The following is a 21,204-nucleotide window of genomic DNA, read 5'->3' as shown; positions in this document are numbered from 1 at the left end:
TTAGTTAATACCTAACACGATTGTATAGACTGTGGTTTGTGATGTTTTTGCTGTTATGATCCACGACGTGCCGTGCTATATAGTTGTTCCATGTTGTATTTTTTCGATGCCATTCCCACTGTGCTGGCGGTGACACATTGACCCAGACAAGTCATTTCTTTATCAGAATCTAGACTTGCAAGCAAACAATTCTAGTTTTTAAAATAATTAATAGATACTTTTGTTGGTCGCCACGTTATTGACTAAAACTGATATTGGACGGAACTAAACTGATATGGGACGGCATTAAAGTGATTTGTAATAAAGGGAGTCGTGAGAGGAAAAACTTACCGACATATTACTATTCCAGCAGAACATGGAAAGCTGTTTATGTTGAGATTATACCAACGACTACTGCAGATTTCATCTCCAAACGGATTTCCTTCGCCATATACCATTCAGGAACACGAAGATCCAGCATTTTATCACCTCTCGGTTTTGACTTCCGGTGTTCAGGAATAAAAGGAAGAGCTACAAGTCGTTCACTGATTCACTACCTCAGCTCAGAAGCTGCTCGGGTAAAAACTTCTAGTTTGTATCCACTGATTCATTTTATTTTAAATAGGTATAAGTTATTAGTAATAAAACTTCAAAGTAGGGAAAAATATTTTTTGACGTGAGAAAAGAAAAATGCGTCCTTTCTCAAGCGAAGCTCACTACGATCTCCGTCGCAGTTAACTGTGTGCTTAATGAACACTAAGCTGCGCTGCGAATCTGTCCCAGTGTGGGGATGTAATGCCAATAAGAAGAAGAAGAATTAATTAGTTCTTGTGTTATCAAACATTAATATTGAAAAAAACACGTGATTTTCCCTCAAAACTTCCATCCCCCACATGGTTTCTGGACAGCCCCATACTGCTAAGTTCGGTCATAACTGCTTCCAAATCGACCTTTATCGTGCTGTTAGGGTTGTCGTTCTACAGCAAACAAATCTCCGTTCCTCATGTCAGGTGGATTTTTGTTGATAATTTCCTATGAAAGGCTTGTTGTATAACATTAAATAAATTTTAGGTTAGTTCTATTTAAAAAAAATAGCTACTGAATTTGGAAGTGATGTGGTGATAGCGATTAAGTTAAAAATAAATAAAATAAATTAAAGTCGAACAAGTATTTAAATGTACTGAAAAGCTTAAAAAGAAGTACAAGGCACTTATTATAAATCCTTGCATATCACAAATTCTTTAACATGTGATGTAAGCAAGCTTTGAAAGCTCAGTGCATATTGCTGACAATTCGCCAAAAAGTAGGCAATTATATTGCACCTAATGAACGTGAAGGCATTCATGGTAAAATATGGCAACAAGGTATGAATGGCACAGTGATGTGGTCATAAGGTTTCTAGATCTTGATTTCCCTAAAACCTAAATTCTTCAACAACATTTGGAATATACAGACAGTAAATAGTTAAGTACAAGGTAAAGAGAAAAGTACTTCAATGTTCCGTTTGTAAATATTTATTTACCTTTGCTTACACAATAACAAGTATATAAAATAATTGGAATTAGTTATTAACAGTTTCATTCCTAGCAGTGTAATATCTAAGTTTGTACATGCAATATCGGTGCATTTAAAATCTTCCGTGCCTTTCTGCACTCGTGACTATATCTTCACAGCACTTGTCTTATGGCTATGCACCACACCTGTACGAGATCATTTGTCCTTGTAAAACTCAACTTCTGGTAACGAGGATATTCTATATCGATTGTAACAACTACTACAACTTAAGCCGCTGGGTTAAACCCGGCAGCTTACAGGCACTGATTCAACATTTGGAATATTTAAGCAACAGTTTTGCAGTATTTCAGCAACTGATTGAGGCTACACGGCCGCAAGCAGCACTCATCAACAATACCGCGGGGACTCTTTCGGAAACGCGGTGGGATCAAATCGTTGCGGGTGGCGCTGCTTCTGAACCCGTAGCCCTGTGGGTACATCATGGCCATCCACATGGGTACTTTCTGTTGGCTTGATTGCTCCATGTGTGGCATCATCAAGTCGGTCGACATAATCGATTCCGGGTCTTGGCTTATCATTGCCATCCACTCATCGGAGCTGTAGTCTTTGTCATAGTCGGTCACTGCGATAAAATGAAGAGAATTTGATTAATTTGATCACAACCGAAATTTGTCTGAGCAACTCACCCGATTTTTTAGAACCATAATGCAGATCTGGGAACTCATCACACAACATCGATAGCGTCATCACCAGTTGTTTTCCACAGAAGCGCTGATCGGCTGCCTGCACTACCGTTCCGATCATAAGTACCATAAAAGTCCAACGCATAATGGTTGATCCAAGTCCCAAGTGGTTAGAAACTCGCAAAGTGGTGGAACTCATGATGGCTGATTAATTGAGGTATCTGAAAAAATAATCATTTTTTTCTATGACATTTCAAATTTCAAGCCTTTTTCAAATGAAATCATAGAAAGAAAACGCGCGCCAAAAATCGTTAGTCCGTTAATCGTTCGCTTTATTCGAATTTCACAAAAGGCATAGACACAGATCTCTTACAGGCACTGCTAGGTTAAGATAGTCATCAACTTTTTCTTTCTAAGTAAATCCCCTCTAGTCAGCGCAATACTGTTTGAGGGTTTTCAAGGTGCAACTCTTGCGGCAGCACTCGTCCACAATCTGACGACGAACGCGTCGGTATGGTTCCACTGGCATTGGCGGTGGTTCCTGATACGATCTTGGATAGTAGGGATGAAATTGAAGCGCTTGGGGGGCACTTGCACGATCGTCGAACACTTCCGGTGCCAGCTGTTCCAACTCTTCCAGATCCTGTTTGATTTCCTCGATTAGCTGCTCCCGGTAGGAACCCTCGAAGGATTCTTCGTTGGCCATAGTGTAATCTGTTGGGGAAGGTCATCGAAAATTTGTTTATTGTTTGTGATGTTCTATAAGATTCATCACAACTGGACAACATAAGAATACAAACTGGATGAAGAAGAAAAGTGTTAAAATTGGAAATGCAATAAACCAAGTCGAATGTATGCACAAGTCTAAACAATAAGAATTTCTTTTTTTGAATCAGGTAAAGTAGATTACTTTCAGCAAGTTTCACAAATATCTATCGAAGAACAACTCGATGTCTTGGAATGGAGACGCATGATATTTAAACTTTCAATCGAACAATCACGACGGACTGGCACTTACCTGATTTCTTTCTCCATGGCGAAGGGTAGCTATTGCAAACCATAGCCAACGTATCGGTCAGCGCTTTACCGCAATAGTGGCGTCTGCTTCGCGTAACCCGATGGTACTGTGTTTCCGTAGAATTGCGCTCAGTGGAACCGCGATCTTCACTGGCTTCGACCATCACAATCAACAGCAACAATCCACAACATAGGATGAAGATAACACTTAACGTGCTTCGAGGATGATGGGATGCCATCATTGCCTGTTTCCCAATGGGAATAGCTGCAAGTAGAAAGAAATTGAATCATGGTGGCACTTTCGCAATCCAAACCTTTCCATTCGATAGGGCTTCGGGCAGGCAAGTGACGAGGGAACAAAATAATTTCCTTTTTAAGAAGTACTTGATTTCCAATGAAGTGTGGGGTGATTGTGTTTTTTTTTCAATTCAAATGCGTTCAGTAGGTTAACTGGATTCAGGAAGAATTCAGTATTATTAGCTGCAAATATCCAATAGCTGTTCTTATCTCCTGGATGCCAATTTAAAACTGCTTACAAACCAAACGCATATAAATCATTCACTATCTAAAATTCGAATCATTGAGTCATTCGTACTCTCATGTTTGAACCAATTACCAAAAACGTCAATTCGCTTGATTTGCAGTCCTTGGGATCCGATTATGCAAAGATGATGTTTTTTTAATCTTGATTTTTTCCGCACATTTTGCCCGACGTGACACCAACTACCCAATCCACTTTAACACAAAAACACTAAAACAAAAAATATGCACTCCATAATATCGTACTCAAATAAACAACACGAATTATTTCTCGGAATTATTCCACCTAACTAATGCCGTTGACTGAAATTCTAGTTCACAACTTATTATCACCAATCATAGAATCTCTCACACAGAAATTACTACATAAAATTGTGAGAAAAACCAACCTGAATTCAAATCCTTTCTATTTACCTCTTCACCGGAACAGGTTCTTCCTAATGGAGCACTCCGCTAGCACACAATTAATAACTGCACTTATCAATAGAACACACTCTGATGAAGTCGTAACTTTGTTGTTTGAGCTCCTGTGGAAAACTGTGCCTTTAGTGGATCCTTCCTAACACTTTTATACGAATTTCACGCCGCCACGAAATCACATCCCTACGTGGTTGAAAAACGAGATGGGGTGATCCAGTTGGCATCTCCAATGAACAATGTTTTTTCACGGCTGACTGGACAATTGCGTGATCAGAACAGGTAAGAAATGGCAGCACAGCCTACAAGAGGGTGTCTTGAGAAAATCGGTTTTCAGTTGTTCACACTACTCGCGATGGAAGGTGGGGACGCCTGGTTGACGATGTTAAAGATGCGCATCTGGACGGAACGGGAGCACATGTCGAAATAAATTAGCAGACAATTCGGTGCAGACAGCGTTCGTCTGGCGTAGGAGTTTCTTAGAAGAGATAGTGTGTTCGGTATGGATTAGTACTGAGATAGGAAAAAGAGGCAAAAACAAATCACAATGTTTTAACGTGGAAATGATTGCCAAAAAGAGCTATCAAATGATTAGTCTCAAAAGTAAAAATTAAGAAAATTTATAAAAACTTCTATTATGCAAAACCATGGGTTGAGCTTTATCGGTTTGACTGTATTACAACTTGTAATGAACTTTAAGAAAGCAAATGAAAAATAACAATAATAAAGTTTTGAAAAAATGTATTAAGACTACTTAATGGTAAAAAAGCGGAGTAATTCATCTAATGGCGTGATGTCAATATTTCAAAACCCGATCCCACCCATTCCAACCATTAAGTCAAGTTGGGTTGTATTTCGATTGGTACAATATCACTTAAAATAAACAGAAAGTGAATGGTTACATTTCCTTGTAAATCCATATTTTCTCCGAGCAAGGAACAAAAGAATTATTTATTTTATAGCATGACAAAGCCGGAAAATATGAATAGATGATGCCTTCTTTATTAATTTAAACATGATGTTATCTTATTAAGCCTAAAGAAATTTATAACAGGGGAGAGTGTTCCCAAACCGACCCCCTGGTCTATCTCACAGATGGCGCTGTCGGCGAGTATGCTTGTATTCCCGAGGAAAGCTTGAGAACAAATCGATAACTAATTTTGTTGTTGTGAAATCGCCTAATTTTGATAACTCAGGATGATATCCTTTTGGTCGTTTTAACGGTTAAAATAACAAAATGTATAGCATACAAATCTTACTGTGACATCAAATTGAAAACTATTACTGTTGTCGATGAGAGCAAATCTAAAACTGATTTTGTTATTGGTTTTGGATAACGAAATAAGTCAGTTCAGAAATCAACAGCATATTGATATCAAAATAAGTTATCATTGATATCAAAGTTTGAAAACAAATTATGATTTCAATTTGAAGTCGATATCAAAATATGTTTTATATTTGCTCTCATTATGATGTCAGGCTTTGCTACAGGCTTACATTTCGATAGCGGTAGAAGTTATAAAATTCTTCTTCTTCATGTAATCATTTTTTGTTCTACAAATACTTCCAACTTCGATTTCTATTTTTTTAAATGCTATTTAATATTTTTTTAAATGTAAATTTACTTTATCATAACGGGATTTAGGAGCCGCTGGTTGTCTTACCATTAGATAACCTAACTACTATTTATACTAAAATTTCATTTCGATAGTTTCCATATCATCCATATCCAATTCCTGTTGGGTACGCCGCGCTTGTGTCCAGTAGGTATAGTAGGGTATATCGTCCTGCCTGCATGGGGACGATTTGACCAGTGAAAATTATTTTCATAAAAAGCGATTGTTTTGAAGAAGAAAGCAATTTTATATCATATTTATTACTGAGGAAAGTTATTTAGTTACCCAACTGAGGGCTGCAGTGCAAGTTTTGCGGACAGTATACAAGCGTCGCTCCATAATGTTGAGCAAACAAAAATTTAATGTTAAATCAAAACTTATCAAAATTAAATTAGGGTCCAAGCGACATGCCCTAATTTTTACCTACAGTTCTACCTACACACCATATTTAAAGTTAATGAGCAATGTTTTTCTTCAGTCGATAACAAACACTGAAGAAGTTTCCAAGTAGGAAACGAAATACGTATCTGCTTGTTGATACATAAAAAAGTTAATAGTGGAAGTAAATGGAAGAATAATAGTATTTTAACCTTTATTTAGTTCATTTTAACAAAAGTGAACTAAATAATATGAAAAGTTTGGAAAAGGCCTGTATTATTTCCCATGTCCGTGTTACATGGGAACATTTCCGCAGGCCTGGGGGAAATTTCCAAAACCCCACCCAGTGCAGTAAGTGCCAAAAGTGGGGTCATGGAACCAAACATTGTCACATGGATGCTAAATGCATGATTTGTGGTGGAACCTCTCACGCCAAGGACGCATGTCCTGTGAGAGAAGATTTCAATAAATTTAAATGTGCAAATTGTGGGGGCAATCATAAATCCAATTTCTGGGAATGCCCTTCACGCAAAAAAGTTTTGAATTCCCGTGAAAAATTGATGACGGGAAATTCCAATCGGATCCCAGATTCGACGGGTAGAAATTTTTCAAACGCTCAAATTTCGAAACCAGTTACCGGTCGAGCAATTCATACCCACCACAATTCACAAACAAATTTTGCCGCTCGTCAACAGGTAGCAAGCACTTCAGTAAATTCAAATTTTTCCAATGTACCTACGTATGCTAACATCGCTGCTGGTAGACCAAATTTCTCTTCTCAAAATGAGGTTTATACCCATGTCCCAATGGAAAATAACGGTCATGTTGCCGATTCAGATAGCATGACTGCTTCCGATTTTGATTTTTTAACTGAACAATTGCATCACATGATTGATGCAATGTTCAAAGTAAATACCATTCCTGAGGCTGTTCAGGTTGGTATAAAGTACACACAAAAAATTGTTATCAGACTCCGTTTTAATGGATCTAAATAATTGTGTGAAAGTTCTAAATTGGAATGCCCGCTCTCTAAAGGGTAAGGAAGATGAATTATTCAACTTCCTAACAGTTCATAATGTGCATTCATTCATTTCATTTATTTAGTTAACATCTAAACAGATAACACTGAATCAACAATTTGACGCCACAATGCACGGTTCGAGGCCGCATCTCTCCATCCTCGGATACAACCCACGCTCGCCAAGTCGTTCTGCACCTGGTCTGCCCATCTCGCTCGCTGCGCTCCACGCCGTCTCGTCCCTGCCGGATCAGAAGCGAACACCATCTTTGTAGGGTTGCTGTCCGACATTCTAGCAACATGTCCTGCCCATCGTACCCTTCCGGCTTTAGCTACCTTCTGGATACTGGGTTCGCCGTAGAGTTGGGCGAGCTCATGGTTCATTCTTCGCCGCACACCGTCTCTTGCACACCGCCAAAGATGGTCCTAAGCACCCGTCTCCCGAATACTTCGAGTGCTTGCAAGTCCTCCTCGAGCATTGTCCATGTTTCATGTCCGTAGAGGACAACCGGTCTTATTAGCGTCTTGTACATTACACATTTGGTGCGGTGGCGAATCTTTTTTGACCGCAGTTTCTTCTGGAGCCCATAGTAGGCCCGACTTCCACAGATGATGCGCCTTCGTATTTCACGACTAACGTTGTTGTCAGCCGTTAGCAAGGATCCGAGGTAGACGAATTCCTCGACCACCTCGAAGGTATCCCCGTCTATCGTAACACTGCTTCCCAGGCGGGCCCTGTCGCGCTCGGTTCCGCCCACAAGCATGTACTTTGTCTTTGACGCATTCACCACCAGTCCAACTTTTGTTGCTTCACGTTTCAGGCGGGTGCACAGTTCTGCCACCTTTGCAAATGTTCGGCCGACAATGTCCATGTCATCCGCGAAGCAAATAAATTGACTGGATCTGTTGAAAATCGTACCCCGGCTGTTACACCCGGCTCTCCGCATGACACCTTCTAGCGCAATGTTGAACAACAGGCACGAAAGTCCATCACCTTGTCTTAGTCCCCGGCGCGATTCGAACGAACTGGAGTGTTCGCCCGAAATCTTCACACAGTTTTGCACACCATCCACCGTTGCTTTGATCAGTCTGGTAAGCTTCCCAGGGAAGCTGTTCTCGTCCATAATTTTCCATAGCTCTACGCGGTCTATACTGTCGTATGCCGCCTTGAAATCAACGAACAGATGGTGCGTTGGGACCTGGTATTCACGGCATTTTTGAAGGATTTGCCGTACAGTATAGATCTGGTCCGTTGTCGAGCGGCCGTCAACGAAGCCGGCTTGATAACTTCCCACGAACTCGTTCACTAATGATGACAGACGACGGAAGATGATCTGGGATATCACTTTGTAGGCGGCATTAAGGATGGTGATCGCTCGAAAGTTCTCACACTCCAGTTTGTCGCCTTTCTTGTAGATGGGGCATATAACCCCTTCCTTCCACTCCTCCGGTAGCTGTTCGGTTTCCCAGATTCTGACTATCAGTATGTGCAGGCAAGTGGCCAGCTTTTCCGGGCCCATCTTGATGAGCTCAGCTCCGATACCATCCGTACCAGCTGCTTTATTGGTCTTTAGCTGTTGAATGGCATCCTTAACTTCCCTCAAGGTGGGGGCTGGTTGGTTTCCATCGTCCGCTGAACTGACGTAGTCATCTCCTCCGCTGCCTTGACTTTCACTGCCTGTACTCTCAGCGCCATTCAGATGTTCCTCGTAGTGCTGCTTCCACCTTTCGATCACCACACGTTCGTCCGTCAAGATGCTCCCATCCTTATCCCGGCACATTTCGGCTCGCGGCACGAAGCCTTTGCGGGATGCGTTGAGCTTCTGATAGAACTTGCGTGTATCTTGAGAACGGCACAGCTGTTCCATCTCCTCGCACTCCGCTTCTTCCAGGCGGCGTTTCTTCTCCTGAAAAAGGCGGGTCTGCTGTCTCCGCTTCCGTTTATAACGTTCCACGTTCTGCCGGGTACCTTGCTGCAGCGCGACCGCCCGCGCTGCGTCCTTCTCCTCCAGAATCTGTCTGCACTCTTCGTCGAACCAATCGTTCCGTCGACTTCGACCCATATACCCGACGTTGTTCTCCGCTGCGTCGTTAATGGCTGCTTTAACTGTACTCCAGCAGTCTTCAAAAAGGGCCTCATCGAGCTCACCCTCTTCCGGCAACGCTGCCTCGAGATGCTGCGCGTATGCAGTGACGACATCAGGTTGCTTCAGTCGCTCTAGGTCGTACCGCGGCGGTCGTCGGTACCGAACATTGTCGATGATGGATAGTTTTGGGCGCAGTTTAACCATCACCTGTAACCGGCGGTTCCAATTTACTTACTTGTTGGCTCCACCACAAGTCAATTTCGCCTTACCTTTATTCCCACCCTGTAGTTACCCAACATATATTGAGTGCACTCTCAATCTCTCACCAAAGAGATTGACAGATGTGGTACTCATGGGCCATTATCAACCAATCCACCGCATGAATATTCGCCGACTGTGGTTTGAATGAAAAATACACATAAACAAATGCTTGCTCACTATAAAAAAATATGACATAAAGAGGGCACTAGTGTATATTTTCAAGAAATGTACATTTAGGGTAGGAGATCAGCAAAACGTCAATCTTCGTGATTTACACGAGGATTGACCTCCGTTTTTTATGCAATCCATATAAATATTCTCGACCGAAGAAAGAAAGCCTTCTATTTCGTTGCAACCTCAGAAGAAATTGTAGTGCGACGTGAATTCATTAAAGTGTAATATTTGAGGTTAGCAAGTGGTGTGCTTTTGACAGCTATAAAACCTTATTTTTCTAATTTTGTTCGTCTTACTTAACATTTCAGTGATTTATTCTTATTAAATATAGTACGGTCAAAGTGCTAGTTATTATTAATTGCTTTTTAAAGAAGTTTATTCATAAAAAAGGTAATTATCTTAGATGGTATTAAGTTGCATGACGTCATTGTAGAGAGGGTATTCATGCCATGTGGCAGGTCCACACAAGGGCCTTTTTTTTATCTTCCGTGTCAACTGGACAGGTTTAGTTGTCCCCGCTGACGACACAAGTGACATCCACGGGAAGTGAAGACCGCGCACATAGAAAATTTCTACTGCAAGAGGTTGCTCAACGAATTCCCACGGTCCAGTCAGGCAAAAGCGGCAATAATTCCGGACACCTGAAGGACAATTTCGGCGCGAGTGAAGATCGATTGTGTGCCGCGCCATTGTTTAGCCGTTTGTCCAGATCAACGATTAAAGCTATTGTCCGGAAAGCCATACAACCGAGCCGCCATTGCTTGGAAGGCCGTTGTGAAAGAAACTGTAGCCGCCATTTGTTATCCCGTGGAAAAGATATCACTGTGAAAGTTCCGGCCACTGCATCGCCTTGCCCACCGTACCACCTGGCCTCAGCATCGTCTTGACCACCGTGCCACCCGGCCATAGCATCGAATTGCCCACCGTACCACCTGGCCACCGCATCGCCTTGCCCACCGTGCCACCTGGCCTCAGCATCGTCTTGACCACCGTGCCACCCGGCCATAGCGTTGAATTGCCCACCGTGCCACCTGGCCACAGCATCGTATTGCCCACCGTGCCACCCGCCAACACCATCGTATTGCCCACCGTGTCATCCGGCCACCGTAGCGCCTGTCATCAGCCCTAACAGTCGCCTGCCGGCAAAATCAGCTTTACACGACCAACCAGCCGTCTGCAGGCCCCGGCAGCGTCGTGTCCCATACACCTCGGGCAGAGACCATCAGACGTACACCCCAAACCTTCTACGGATCCGTATCATAGGCTGGCCAATGCCTATAACCGCAAGTACCCTTTTTTGATATGACGTCATGTACATACCCCTAAATTACAAAATTAGCCCAAAGGGCGAATAAAAGCACAAGCATGTTAATTTAATAATCAGGCGTAAGCGATTCTTTTTCTAAGGCGCATCCCTGGATTAATAAGGTTCCACTTGCTCTTACGTTGTTTCCGCTTTTTCCGTGCTCAGAATAGAGTTTTCAAGCCTCGTCTTCGGAGGTTGAACAAAGAGTACGCTTTCCTATGGTTTTTGAGTCACTATAGCATAAAACCCTAGAATTTACTTTCTTCCGTACACGTGTCAACCCAGTGGGCACGTGTTTCGTTTCAATAACATTCCCTCACGTGGGTGAGTACCAGTGAGAGGTTGGTTCGAGAGTAGACAAAGGTAAGTTGGAGTAACGACCTTGAGAATTCCCATATCCCATACGAGTCACTAGTTTCAATTGGCGCCCAGCTAAAACAGCACTATTTTTGTTACATTATACAACCCTACCACCCCCTACAACGGAGGAGAAAACTTCCAGTTTAGTATATATCGTTCTCCAAACGATTTGCATATTTCACAGGTTGTGTAGTTAGATCTACAGGCCTGCATACATACGAGCAAGGAAATCCTATTAGAATAACAAATTACCTTTTTTGAATCAGACAGTTCTGCTCGCATTAGTTAGGAAAACAAATTTAAATGGATCACGATTTCACAATGCAATATGCCAGTCTGATGGTTCACCATCTGGAGAGACAAGAAATAGAACACGAATTGACAATTCGTGCGGTTCAGTTTGAAGACAAAGATAATCAAGCTGCACTCAAGAGGAGACTTAAAGATCGTTTAAAGGAAGAGAAAGGAAAAATTGTAGATTTGGATATAACGAGATGTACAAGGTCGATTGACGAGGAAATTAAAGTTATTGATTCTAATGTTTTCAATATACGTGGAATTTTGGAGAAGAAAGTTGATTTCGACGGAGTAAAAGAAGCTCTGAAATCCAGATTAGTACATTATTTCGTCCGCTGCACTCGATTCCAGGAAGTGGCAGAAGAAGACAATGACCTAGAAGACCTAGACAAACTGAAAGGATCAATTAGAGAGTTAATGAATAACTACTTTTCTCCGTTTTCGGTTAACCCGGCTATTCGGAAAGAAGTTATAAATGAAATTGTTCGGAAGCTTTCAGATTTGTCCATATCGCAAGCATCCAAACAAACTGTCAATAAGTCTAAACTAGGAGAAGAAACGTTGGAAATAGCTTCCAGGTAGAGAGAGGTCCAGGAACCCGCGGAAATAAGATCGCGAAGGAACTTGAGATCGATTGCTTCAGTAGGGTCTAGTTTATCACAGGCAGAAGAAGAAAAATCCTTAGAAGATTCCGTTTAGATTGTTACAAATCAGACGGAAACAATTCCGACGAGAATTCCGATCACAATCGCCAATCAAGTTCAGATTCATCACGGAATGAGTCACCGCCGCGCAAATATAGTAGGAAAAGCTACCGAAACAATACGCGAAAAATCCGCCATGTATCGGAGTGGAATCTCCGATACGATGGAAAAGATAACGGGCAGAACTTAATGCGTTTTATCCGCGAAGCCGAGTTTCTCGCCAGATCGGAAAATATCTCCAATAGAGAATTGTTCAAATCCGCGATTTATTTATTTAATGGCCAAGCAAAGACATGGTTCATGACAGGGATCGAGAATCACGAGTTCGACACGTGGGATGATTTGGTGCGGGAAATGAAGAAGGAATTCTTAAGCCCGACCACGACCACGTGAGTGAAATACGAGCAATTTCGCGAAAACAGGGAGCTAAGGAAAAATTCCAAGATTATCTATTTGAAATGCAAAAAATTTTCAATTCATTAACGAAATCAATATCGGAGGGGAAGAAGTTCGAGATCGTATTTAGGAATATGAGGTCCGACTATAAAGGACATGCCGTCGCGTCGAACATAGACAATCTCGCGGATCTCAAACGGTTCGGTCGAAAGTTGGATGCCACGTTTTGGTATAAATACAATACCATTTCGGAAGAATCTACGCGAAATAGGGCTCATGTAAATGAAGTTAGAACCGGCGCGAAACCGAAGTCTTATACCGCGAATGAGAAAACGTTTGTAAAGTCGCGAAACTTCTACCGTTCCGCGAAGGCCGAAGCCTCCGAGGAAGAAAGACCCCTTAAGAAATTACGCGATACCCCAAAACCTAACCATGAGGCAGGGAGCAAACCTAAAAGCACTAAAGATGGGCTACAGGTCCTTTTAGAAAAGCACATACGTCCACTAGAGGGAATGTGTTATAACTGCCGCTTGATGGGACATAGTGATAGAGAATGTCGAGCTCCGCGCCACCAATTTTGTTCCCGTTGTGGTTTCTACAACGTAGAAACTAAAAACTGTCCGTGGTGCGCAAAAAACTCGGAATAGACCGCCTGAAGGGGCAGGCTGGTCAAGAATTGCCGAAAAATCCCCACAAAACTTCCTCTTTCCCGAATATATCTAATAGTCTTACTCAAAATGGGTATAGACCTGTAAACCCACAAGAGTACATCCATTCATCTCAGGTGAAGTTAGATGAACATTTCATCAAACTCACCCACGATGACAGACCGTTTGCGAAGATTAAAATATTTGACATTCCCATCATTGGCCTTCTAGACAGTGGGGCCAACCGTTCCATTTTAGGAATTGGAGCAAATAAGCTAATAGCCACCTGCAAATTAAAAATTCACGACGTTAACGTCGATGTAACGACTGCTAACGGACAACAGCTGGAGGTTCAAGGGTATGTTAATCTGCCAATTGCTTTTAATGGAGTCACTAAAATCATCACGGCTTTGGTGATTCCATCTTTGAAAAGAAGATTGATTCTAGGCACTGATTTCTGGAATGCGTTCGGAATTGTTCCAACCATTGGTTGTACTGCGGTCGAGGAGGTAGAGAGTATAGACGAGAGTCCGACTCTTACCGAGGACCAAAAGCGCCAGTTAGATAAAGTAATAAACCTTTTCAAACCCACCCTTGAAGGAGTCCTAGACAACACTTCATTAATAGCGCATCGTATTGAACTAACCGAAGAGGCGAAAAAACAAGCCCCGGTAAGAATCAACCCCTTTCCGTCATCACCAAAACGCCAACAACAAATTGACCAAGAGTTGGACAATATGCTGAAGGCAGGAATAATCGAAAGGTCCTACAGTGACTGGGCATTACGTCTAGTGCCAGTCGATAAACCGGATGGCACTGTTAGACTATGTTTAGATGCTCGTAAACTGAACGAGCGAACTGTCAGGGATTCATACCCACTGCCACATGCTGACCGAATACTAAGCCGGTTAGGGCCATGCAAGTTTATCTCTACGATAGATTTGTCAAAGGCCTTTCTCCAGGTACCACTACACCCTAAATCTAAAAAGTTCACCGCATTCTCCGTGTTGGGACGTGGACTGTTTCAATTTACAAGAATGCCCTTCGGTCTAGTGAACAGTCCGGCGACGTTGTCGAGATTGATGGACCGGGTACTCGGGGGCAATGAATTGGAACCGAACGTGTTCATCTACTTAGACGACATCATCGTCATAAGTGACACGTTTGAAGAACACCTAAACAAACTACGGGAAGTGGCATCGAGACTAAAAACGGCTAATCTATCTATTAATGTCCTAAAGTCCAAATTTTGCGTGGCTGAGGTCCCTTATCTGGGGTACATCCTCAGTCGAAACGGCCTCAGACCCAACCCCGAACGTATAGAAGCTATCGTTAACTTTGAACGACCTTTATCCCTTAAAGCCTTAAGAAGATTCCTAGGAATGTGCAATTATTATCGCCGATTTATATCGAATTATAGCGAAATTGTTCTTCCCCTAACGGATCTTCTAAAGGACAAACCTAAAGCCATTCGATGGAATGAACTAGCTGAACTCGCCTTTGTCAAGATAAAAGAACTTCTAATAAGTTCTCCTATCCTGACAAATCCGGATTTCAGTCGGCCTTTTTGTATCCACTGCGACGCCAGCGACGCAGCCATAGCCGGAGTCCTGACTCAGGCATATGATGGACTAGATAAACCCGTGGCTTATTTCTCTCAAAAATTAGGAACTACTCAGCAGCGATATTGTGCGACGGAAAAAGAGGGCCTAGCCGTTCTTAAGTCCATCGACAAATTCCGTTGTTATGTCGAGGAACGAAGTTTACTGTCTATACAGATGCTTCCGCCTTAACCTACATACTCAGAAGTAGTTGGAAAACGTCTTCCGGCTCTGCAGATGGAGCATAGAGCTACAAAGGTACGAGATGGACATCAAACACCGCAAAGGGTGGACAATGTGGTGCCCGACGCCCTTTCTCGAGCCGTTGAAGAGCTCCAAGTACTAGCTCCAAAACAGGCTGGTACGCACAGATGGTTAAAAATGTTGCTGAAAACCCGGAAACCTATAAAGATTTTCGGATTGATAATGGAATTTTGAAAAAACTAATCTCACCCTCTCACGACACAGTAGACTACGGTTTCGAGTGGAAAACCTGTATTCCAACCGATGTGCGTGAGAAGATTCTGGGTGACGAACATGATAACGGTCTCCACTTAGGTTTCGAAAAAACCTTGGCCAAAATTCGAAAGAAATATTATTGGCCTCAAATGGCCAGAGATATCCGATCGTACATACAAAAATGTTTTGTATGTAAGGAAACAAAACCCGCTAATAGAGCACAATATCCAGCGACAGGCAACCAGAGAATCACCACTAAACCGTTCCAAATTATAGCTTTGGATTACATTCAGTCCTTACCGAGGAGCCGCCAAGGCAACTGCCATCTGCTGGTCATTACAGACCTTTTTTCAAAATTTTCTCTACTCTTTCCCGTTAGGAAAATATCCACTCCGCAGGTGTGTAAAATTTTGGAGGAAAATTGGGTCCGGAGATACTCCGCCCCTGAGTACCTCATTTCGGATAACGCCTCCACTTTCCTTTCGAAGGAGTTTAAAAAGCTGCTCGAAAAATATCAAATCCAACACTGGACAAATTCCCGGCATCACAGCCAGTCCAATCCGACTGAAAGGTTGAATAGGACAATAAACGCCTGTATGCGCACTTATGCACGAGCCGACCAAACTATGTGGGATACACGGGTATCCGAAATCGAATATGTCCTTAACAACACTCCACATGCATCAACCGGGTTCACCCGTACAAAACCATTTTCGGGCACGAAATTGTCGAAACCAGGGACCAACACCGGATGGATTTTGATCAGGAAGACGTGTCAGACGAGGAAAGGCTAAAATAAAAACAAAGTTGATCAACACATTCACCAGCTGGTAATAAAAACTTGCAAAAACAATACGAGAAAAATAATAAGATTTATAATTTACGTCACCCAAAAACTGCACCCATTTACTCCGTGGGTCAGAAGATTCTAAAACGTAACTTTCGTCAATCATCAGCGGTAGAAAAATATAACGCCAAGCTTGGGCCACTGTATGTACCCTGCACGGTGATTGCCAGAGTAGGTACTAGTTCCTACGAACTAGCAAATGATGCCGGAAGTCAATCGGAGTCTTTTCCGCGGCTGATCTGAAATCCACCTAAAAGTAAACAAAATAATCCACAAAGCATCTACTCTTCATTGCTGAAGGAGGGAGCACATAAACAACGAAACTTATCTGATCAAACACGACTCATTCAGTAGATCCGGATGCTGAATGAGGAAAATCCAATTGCATTTTGGATAGTGTTTTAGTCATCATCTTCGGCATTTAGACGCACGGTTTTCCTCGAAGAAGCAGCTTGATTAATTTGGCTACATTTTCTGGCCGAATCTCTACAAAATTCTGAAAGCGAACGTGACCAAATGAACAGTTTAGAATAGGCATCTTTGAGCTCAAGAAATAGAAAGTTAAGACAAATTGTTTGAGTTGCTTACCTTTGTTTTGATCCTGTTGAATACGTTTCGGTAGCGAGTTAAAAAAAACCGCGATGTCAGATGTCGGAAGACCATAGTAGAGAAGACACTCAATCACGCGTACTCACATTTGACGTGGGAGAATAATCGATCTCATTTTCAAGTCACAGGGCAGACCAAAAAAAAAACCTTTTTTTTTATTCCTACATTCGTTTCACGGGATGAAACTTACGATAGCGAATAATCTATTAATTGGCATATATGAGTGAATTGTTGCTAAAGAAGGAGGGACGATAGGGTAATGTAACCGGCGGTTCCAATTTACTTACTTGTTGGCTCCACCACAAGTCAATTTCGCCTTACCTTTATTCCCACCCTGTAGTTACCCAACATATATTGAGTGCACTCTCAATCTCTCACCAAAGAGATTGACAGATGTGGTACTCATGGTCCATTCTCAACCATTCCTCCTCATGAATATTCGCCGACTGTGGTTTGAATGAAAATACACATAAACAAATGCTTGCTCACTATAAAAAATATGACATAAAGAGGGCACTAGTGTATATTTTCAAGAAATGTACATTTAGGGTAGGAGATCAGCAAAACGTCAATCTTCGTGATTTACACGAGGATTGACCTCCGTTTTTATGCAATCCATATAAATATTCTCGACCGAAGAAAGAAAGCCTTCTATTTCGTTGCAACCTCAGAAGAAATTGTAGTGCGCGACGTGAATTCATTAAAGTGTAATATTTGAGGTTAGCAAGTGGTGTGCTTTTGACAGCTATAAAACCTTATTTTCTAATTTTGTTCGTCTTACTTAACATTTCAGTGATTTATTCTTATTAAATATAGTACGGTCAAAGTGCTAGTTATTATTAATTGCTTTTAAAGAAGTTTATTCATAAAAAAGGTAATTATCTTAGATGGTATTAAGTTGCATGACGTCATTGTAGAGAGGGTATTCATGCCATGTGGCAGGTCCACACAAGGGCCTTTTTTTTATCTTCCGTGTCAACTGGACAGGTTTAGTTGTCCCCGCTGACGACACAAGTGACATCCACGGGAAGTGAAGACCGCGCACATAGAAAATTTCTACTGCAAGAGGTTGCTCAACGAATTCCACGGTCCAGTCAGGCAAAAGCGGCAATAATTCCGGACACCTGAAGGACAATTTCGGCGCGAGTGAAGATCGATTGTGTGCCGCGCCATTGTTTAGCCGTTTGTCCAGATCAACGATTAAAGCTATTGTCCGGAAAGCCATACAACCGAGCCGCCATTGCTTGGAAGGCCGTTGTGGAAGAAACTGTAGCCGCCATTTGTTATCCCGTGGAAAAGATATCACTGTGAAAGTTCCGGCCACTGAATCGCCTTGCCCACCGTACCACCTAGCCACCGAATCGCCGTGCCCACCGTACCACCCGGCCATAGCATCGAATTGCCTACCTGGCCACCGCATCGCCTTGCCCACCGTGCCACCTGGCCTCAGCATCGTCTTGACCCCCGTGCCACCCGGCCATAGCGTCGATTTGCCCACCGTGCCACCTGGCCACAGCATCGTATTGCCCACCGTGCCACCCGGCAACACCATCGTATTGCCCACCGTGCCATCCGGCCACCGTAGCGCCTGTCATCAGCCCTAACAGTCGCCTGCCGGCAAAATCAGCTTTACACGACCAACCAGCCGTCTGCAGGCCCCGGCAGCGTCGTGTCCCATACACCTCGGGCAGAGACCATCAGACGTACACCCCAAACCTTCTACGGATCCGTATCATAGGCTGGCCAATGCCTATAACCGCAAGTACCCTTTTTTGATATGACGTCATGTACATACCCCTAAATTACAAAATTAGCCCAAAGGGCGAATAAAAGCACAAGCATGTTAATTTAATAATCAGGCGTAAGCGATTCTTTTTCTAAGGCGCATCCCTGGATTAATAAGGTTCCACTTGCTCTTACGTTGTTTCCGCTTTTTCCGTGCTCAGAATAGAGTTTTCAAGCCTCGTCTTCGGAGGTTGAACAAAGAGTACGCTTTCCTATGGTTTTTGAGTCACTATAGCATAAAACCCTAGAATTTACTTTCTTCCGTACACGTGTCAACCCAGTGGGCACGTGTTTCGTTTCAATAACATTCTCTCACGTGGGTGAGTACCAGTGAAGGGTTGGTTCGAGAGTAGGCAAAGGTAAGATGGAGTAACGACCTTGAGAATTCCCATATCCCATACGAGTCACAAGTTTCACACCAGATAGTGGTCAGAGTCGATGTTAGCGCCACGATATGTCCTGACGTCGATAACGTCGGAGAAGTGCCGTCCATCAATCAGAACGTGGTCGATTTGTGATTCTGTCTGCAGTGGTGATCTCCAGGTGTACCGATACGGGAGGCTGTGTTGGAAGTAGGTGCTACGAATGGCCATATTCTTGGAGGCGGCGAAATCAATTAGTCGTAGGCCGTTTTCGTTCGTCAGCCGGTGAGCGCTGAACTTTCCAATAGTCGGTCTAAACTCCTCCTCTTGGCCAACCTGAGCGTTCAAATCTCCTATGATGATTTTGACGTCGTGGCTTGGGCAGCTGTCGTACTCACGTTCCAGCTGCGCGTAGAATGCGTCCTTATCATCATCAGTGCTTCCGGAGTGTGGGCTATGGACGTTGATTATGCTGAAGTTGAAGAACCGGCCTTTGATCCTCAACCTGCACATTCTTTCATTGATCGGCCACCACCCGATCACGCGCCTTTGCATATCGCCCATCACTATGAAAGCTGTTCCCAGCTCGTGTGTGTTGCCGCAGCTCTGGTAGATGGTATGATTACCTCTAAACGTTCGCACCATTGAACCCTTCCAACAAACCTCCTGCAGCGCTACGATGCCGAATCCACGGTCCTTGAGCACATCGGCGTGTGCTCCCGATGAAGTTGAGAGATTTGCAGTTCCACGAACCGAGTTTCCAATCGCTAGTCCCTTTTCGTCGCAGTGGTCTTCGCCGATGGTTCCGGTCCGTACTCTCTTGTTGATTGTTCGTTGCTTATGATTTTTTAAAGGCTGGCTTGCAGGGCCTGACACCAAACCCCCTAAATTTCCGGAGGACCATTCCTCCTTATTTCCGGTGGACCATGGTGCACAGTTTCACCTAGAGTCCCTCGCTGGCACTCGGACGATGATCAGCCGCCCCTAACATGGAGAACAGACGCTGTTGTGAGCCGATCCTGACATGGAGAACAGACGCTCAATAAGATTTGAACCTCCGGAGGAGCAAACCCCCCCTTCCCTGTCAGCATACTACCATAGTTCCCACCGGGGTTGGTTACCCGATCTTCCCTAAGGTTGCTCGTATCCCGGCCAGCACCGCGGGGAGGTAGGGATAGGAGTTGCTGGGTAAGAGGCTAAGGACCGCGAGATGGGGTCTATTTTATTCCTTCAGGTACGCGAAGTACCAATGGTACGCTTTACCCAGCATTTGCCGTGCCATTGTGCATATTGCCATTATAACAGAAACTTATTTAAAGCCCGGACTCTCCATTAAAAGAGATCCAAATTATTTTATCTACAGAAATGATCGTCTTGACAGCGCCTGTGGTGGGGTCGCCATTGTCATTAATAGACGTATCAAACATAAATTATTTTCTTCGTTTGAAACCAAAGTTTTTGAAACCTTGGGAGTTTCTGTTGAAACAAATTTTGGTCAATTTTCCTTCATTGCAGCCTATTTGCCTTTTCAATGCAATGGGCTGCAAAAGAATTTGTTGAAAGCTGATCTTCAAATTCTGACTCGCAACAAATCAAAATTCTTCGTAATTGGTGACTTCAATGCCAAACACCGTTCATGGAATAATGCTCAAAGCAATTCCAACGGCAAAATTTTATTTGAAGATTGTTCTGCGGGATATTATACTATTCAATATCCCAATGGCCCTACTTGTTTTTCTTCCAGTCGAAATCCTTCTACAATTGATTTAGTTTTAACGGATTCAAGTCAGCTGTGTGGCCAATTGGTAACTCATGCTGACTTTGACTCTGATCACCTTCCTGTGACATTTGAAATCTCACAAGAAGCCATTTATAATCCAATCAGTTCTACTTTTAATTATCATAGAGCTGATTGGGATTTATATAAAACGTATATCGATAGGAATTTTGATGTTAATATTCCTTTGGATACCAAAAGTGATATTGACAATGCGCTCGTATCTTTGACAAATTTAATTGTCGAAGCCAGAGGCATTGCAATTCCTAAATGTGAAATTAAATTCAACTTCATTACTATTGACGACGATCTTCAGCTACTGATCCGTCTTAAAAATGTGAGAAGAAGGCAATACCAAAGAACTCGCGA

The 21,204-nt window shown here is 42.9% G+C and overlaps 2 protein-coding genes across 4 annotated transcripts in view; one reads left to right on the top strand and one right to left on the bottom strand.

The window, feature by feature from the left end:
• The window catches only part of LOC134226886 (NHL repeat-containing protein 2), a 333,703-nt gene that overhangs the window by 198,994 nt on the left and 113,505 nt on the right, over window positions 1–21,204 (top strand). The gene's annotated exons all lie outside the window — the stretch shown is intronic.
• LOC134223998 (LIRP-like) lies at window positions 1,484–4,287 on the bottom strand. 3 transcript variants are annotated; one of them, XM_062703223.1, is made up of 3 exons: window positions 4,149–4,285; window positions 2,181–2,398; window positions 1,484–2,116 (listed from the first exon to the last, which is right to left on the bottom strand). In XM_062703223.1, exons 2-3 carry the CDS (start codon window positions 2,374–2,376, stop codon window positions 1,818–1,820), a joined length of 495 nt encoding a protein of 164 aa, XP_062559207.1. In that variant the 5' UTR covers window positions 2,377–2,398; window positions 4,149–4,285; the 3' UTR covers window positions 1,484–1,817. The 3 variants fall into 3 exon arrangements, with proteins under 3 accessions (XP_062559207.1, XP_062559205.1, XP_062559204.1); XM_062703221.1 differs by lacking the exons at window positions 1,484–2,116; window positions 2,181–2,398 and adding exons at window positions 2,436–2,891; window positions 3,196–3,459 and having other exon boundaries at window positions 4,124–4,273; XM_062703220.1 differs by lacking the exons at window positions 1,484–2,116; window positions 2,181–2,398 and adding exons at window positions 2,439–2,891; window positions 3,196–3,459 and having other exon boundaries at window positions 4,149–4,287.

Source organism: Armigeres subalbatus, chromosome 3 (genome assembly GCF_024139115.2).
Source record: "Armigeres subalbatus isolate Guangzhou_Male chromosome 3, GZ_Asu_2, whole genome shotgun sequence".
Classification (NCBI taxonomy): domain Eukaryota; kingdom Metazoa; phylum Arthropoda; class Insecta; order Diptera; family Culicidae; genus Armigeres; species Armigeres subalbatus.
The sequence above is the reverse complement of the archived record's forward strand: the minus strand, read 5'-3'. Positions and strand labels throughout refer to the sequence as shown.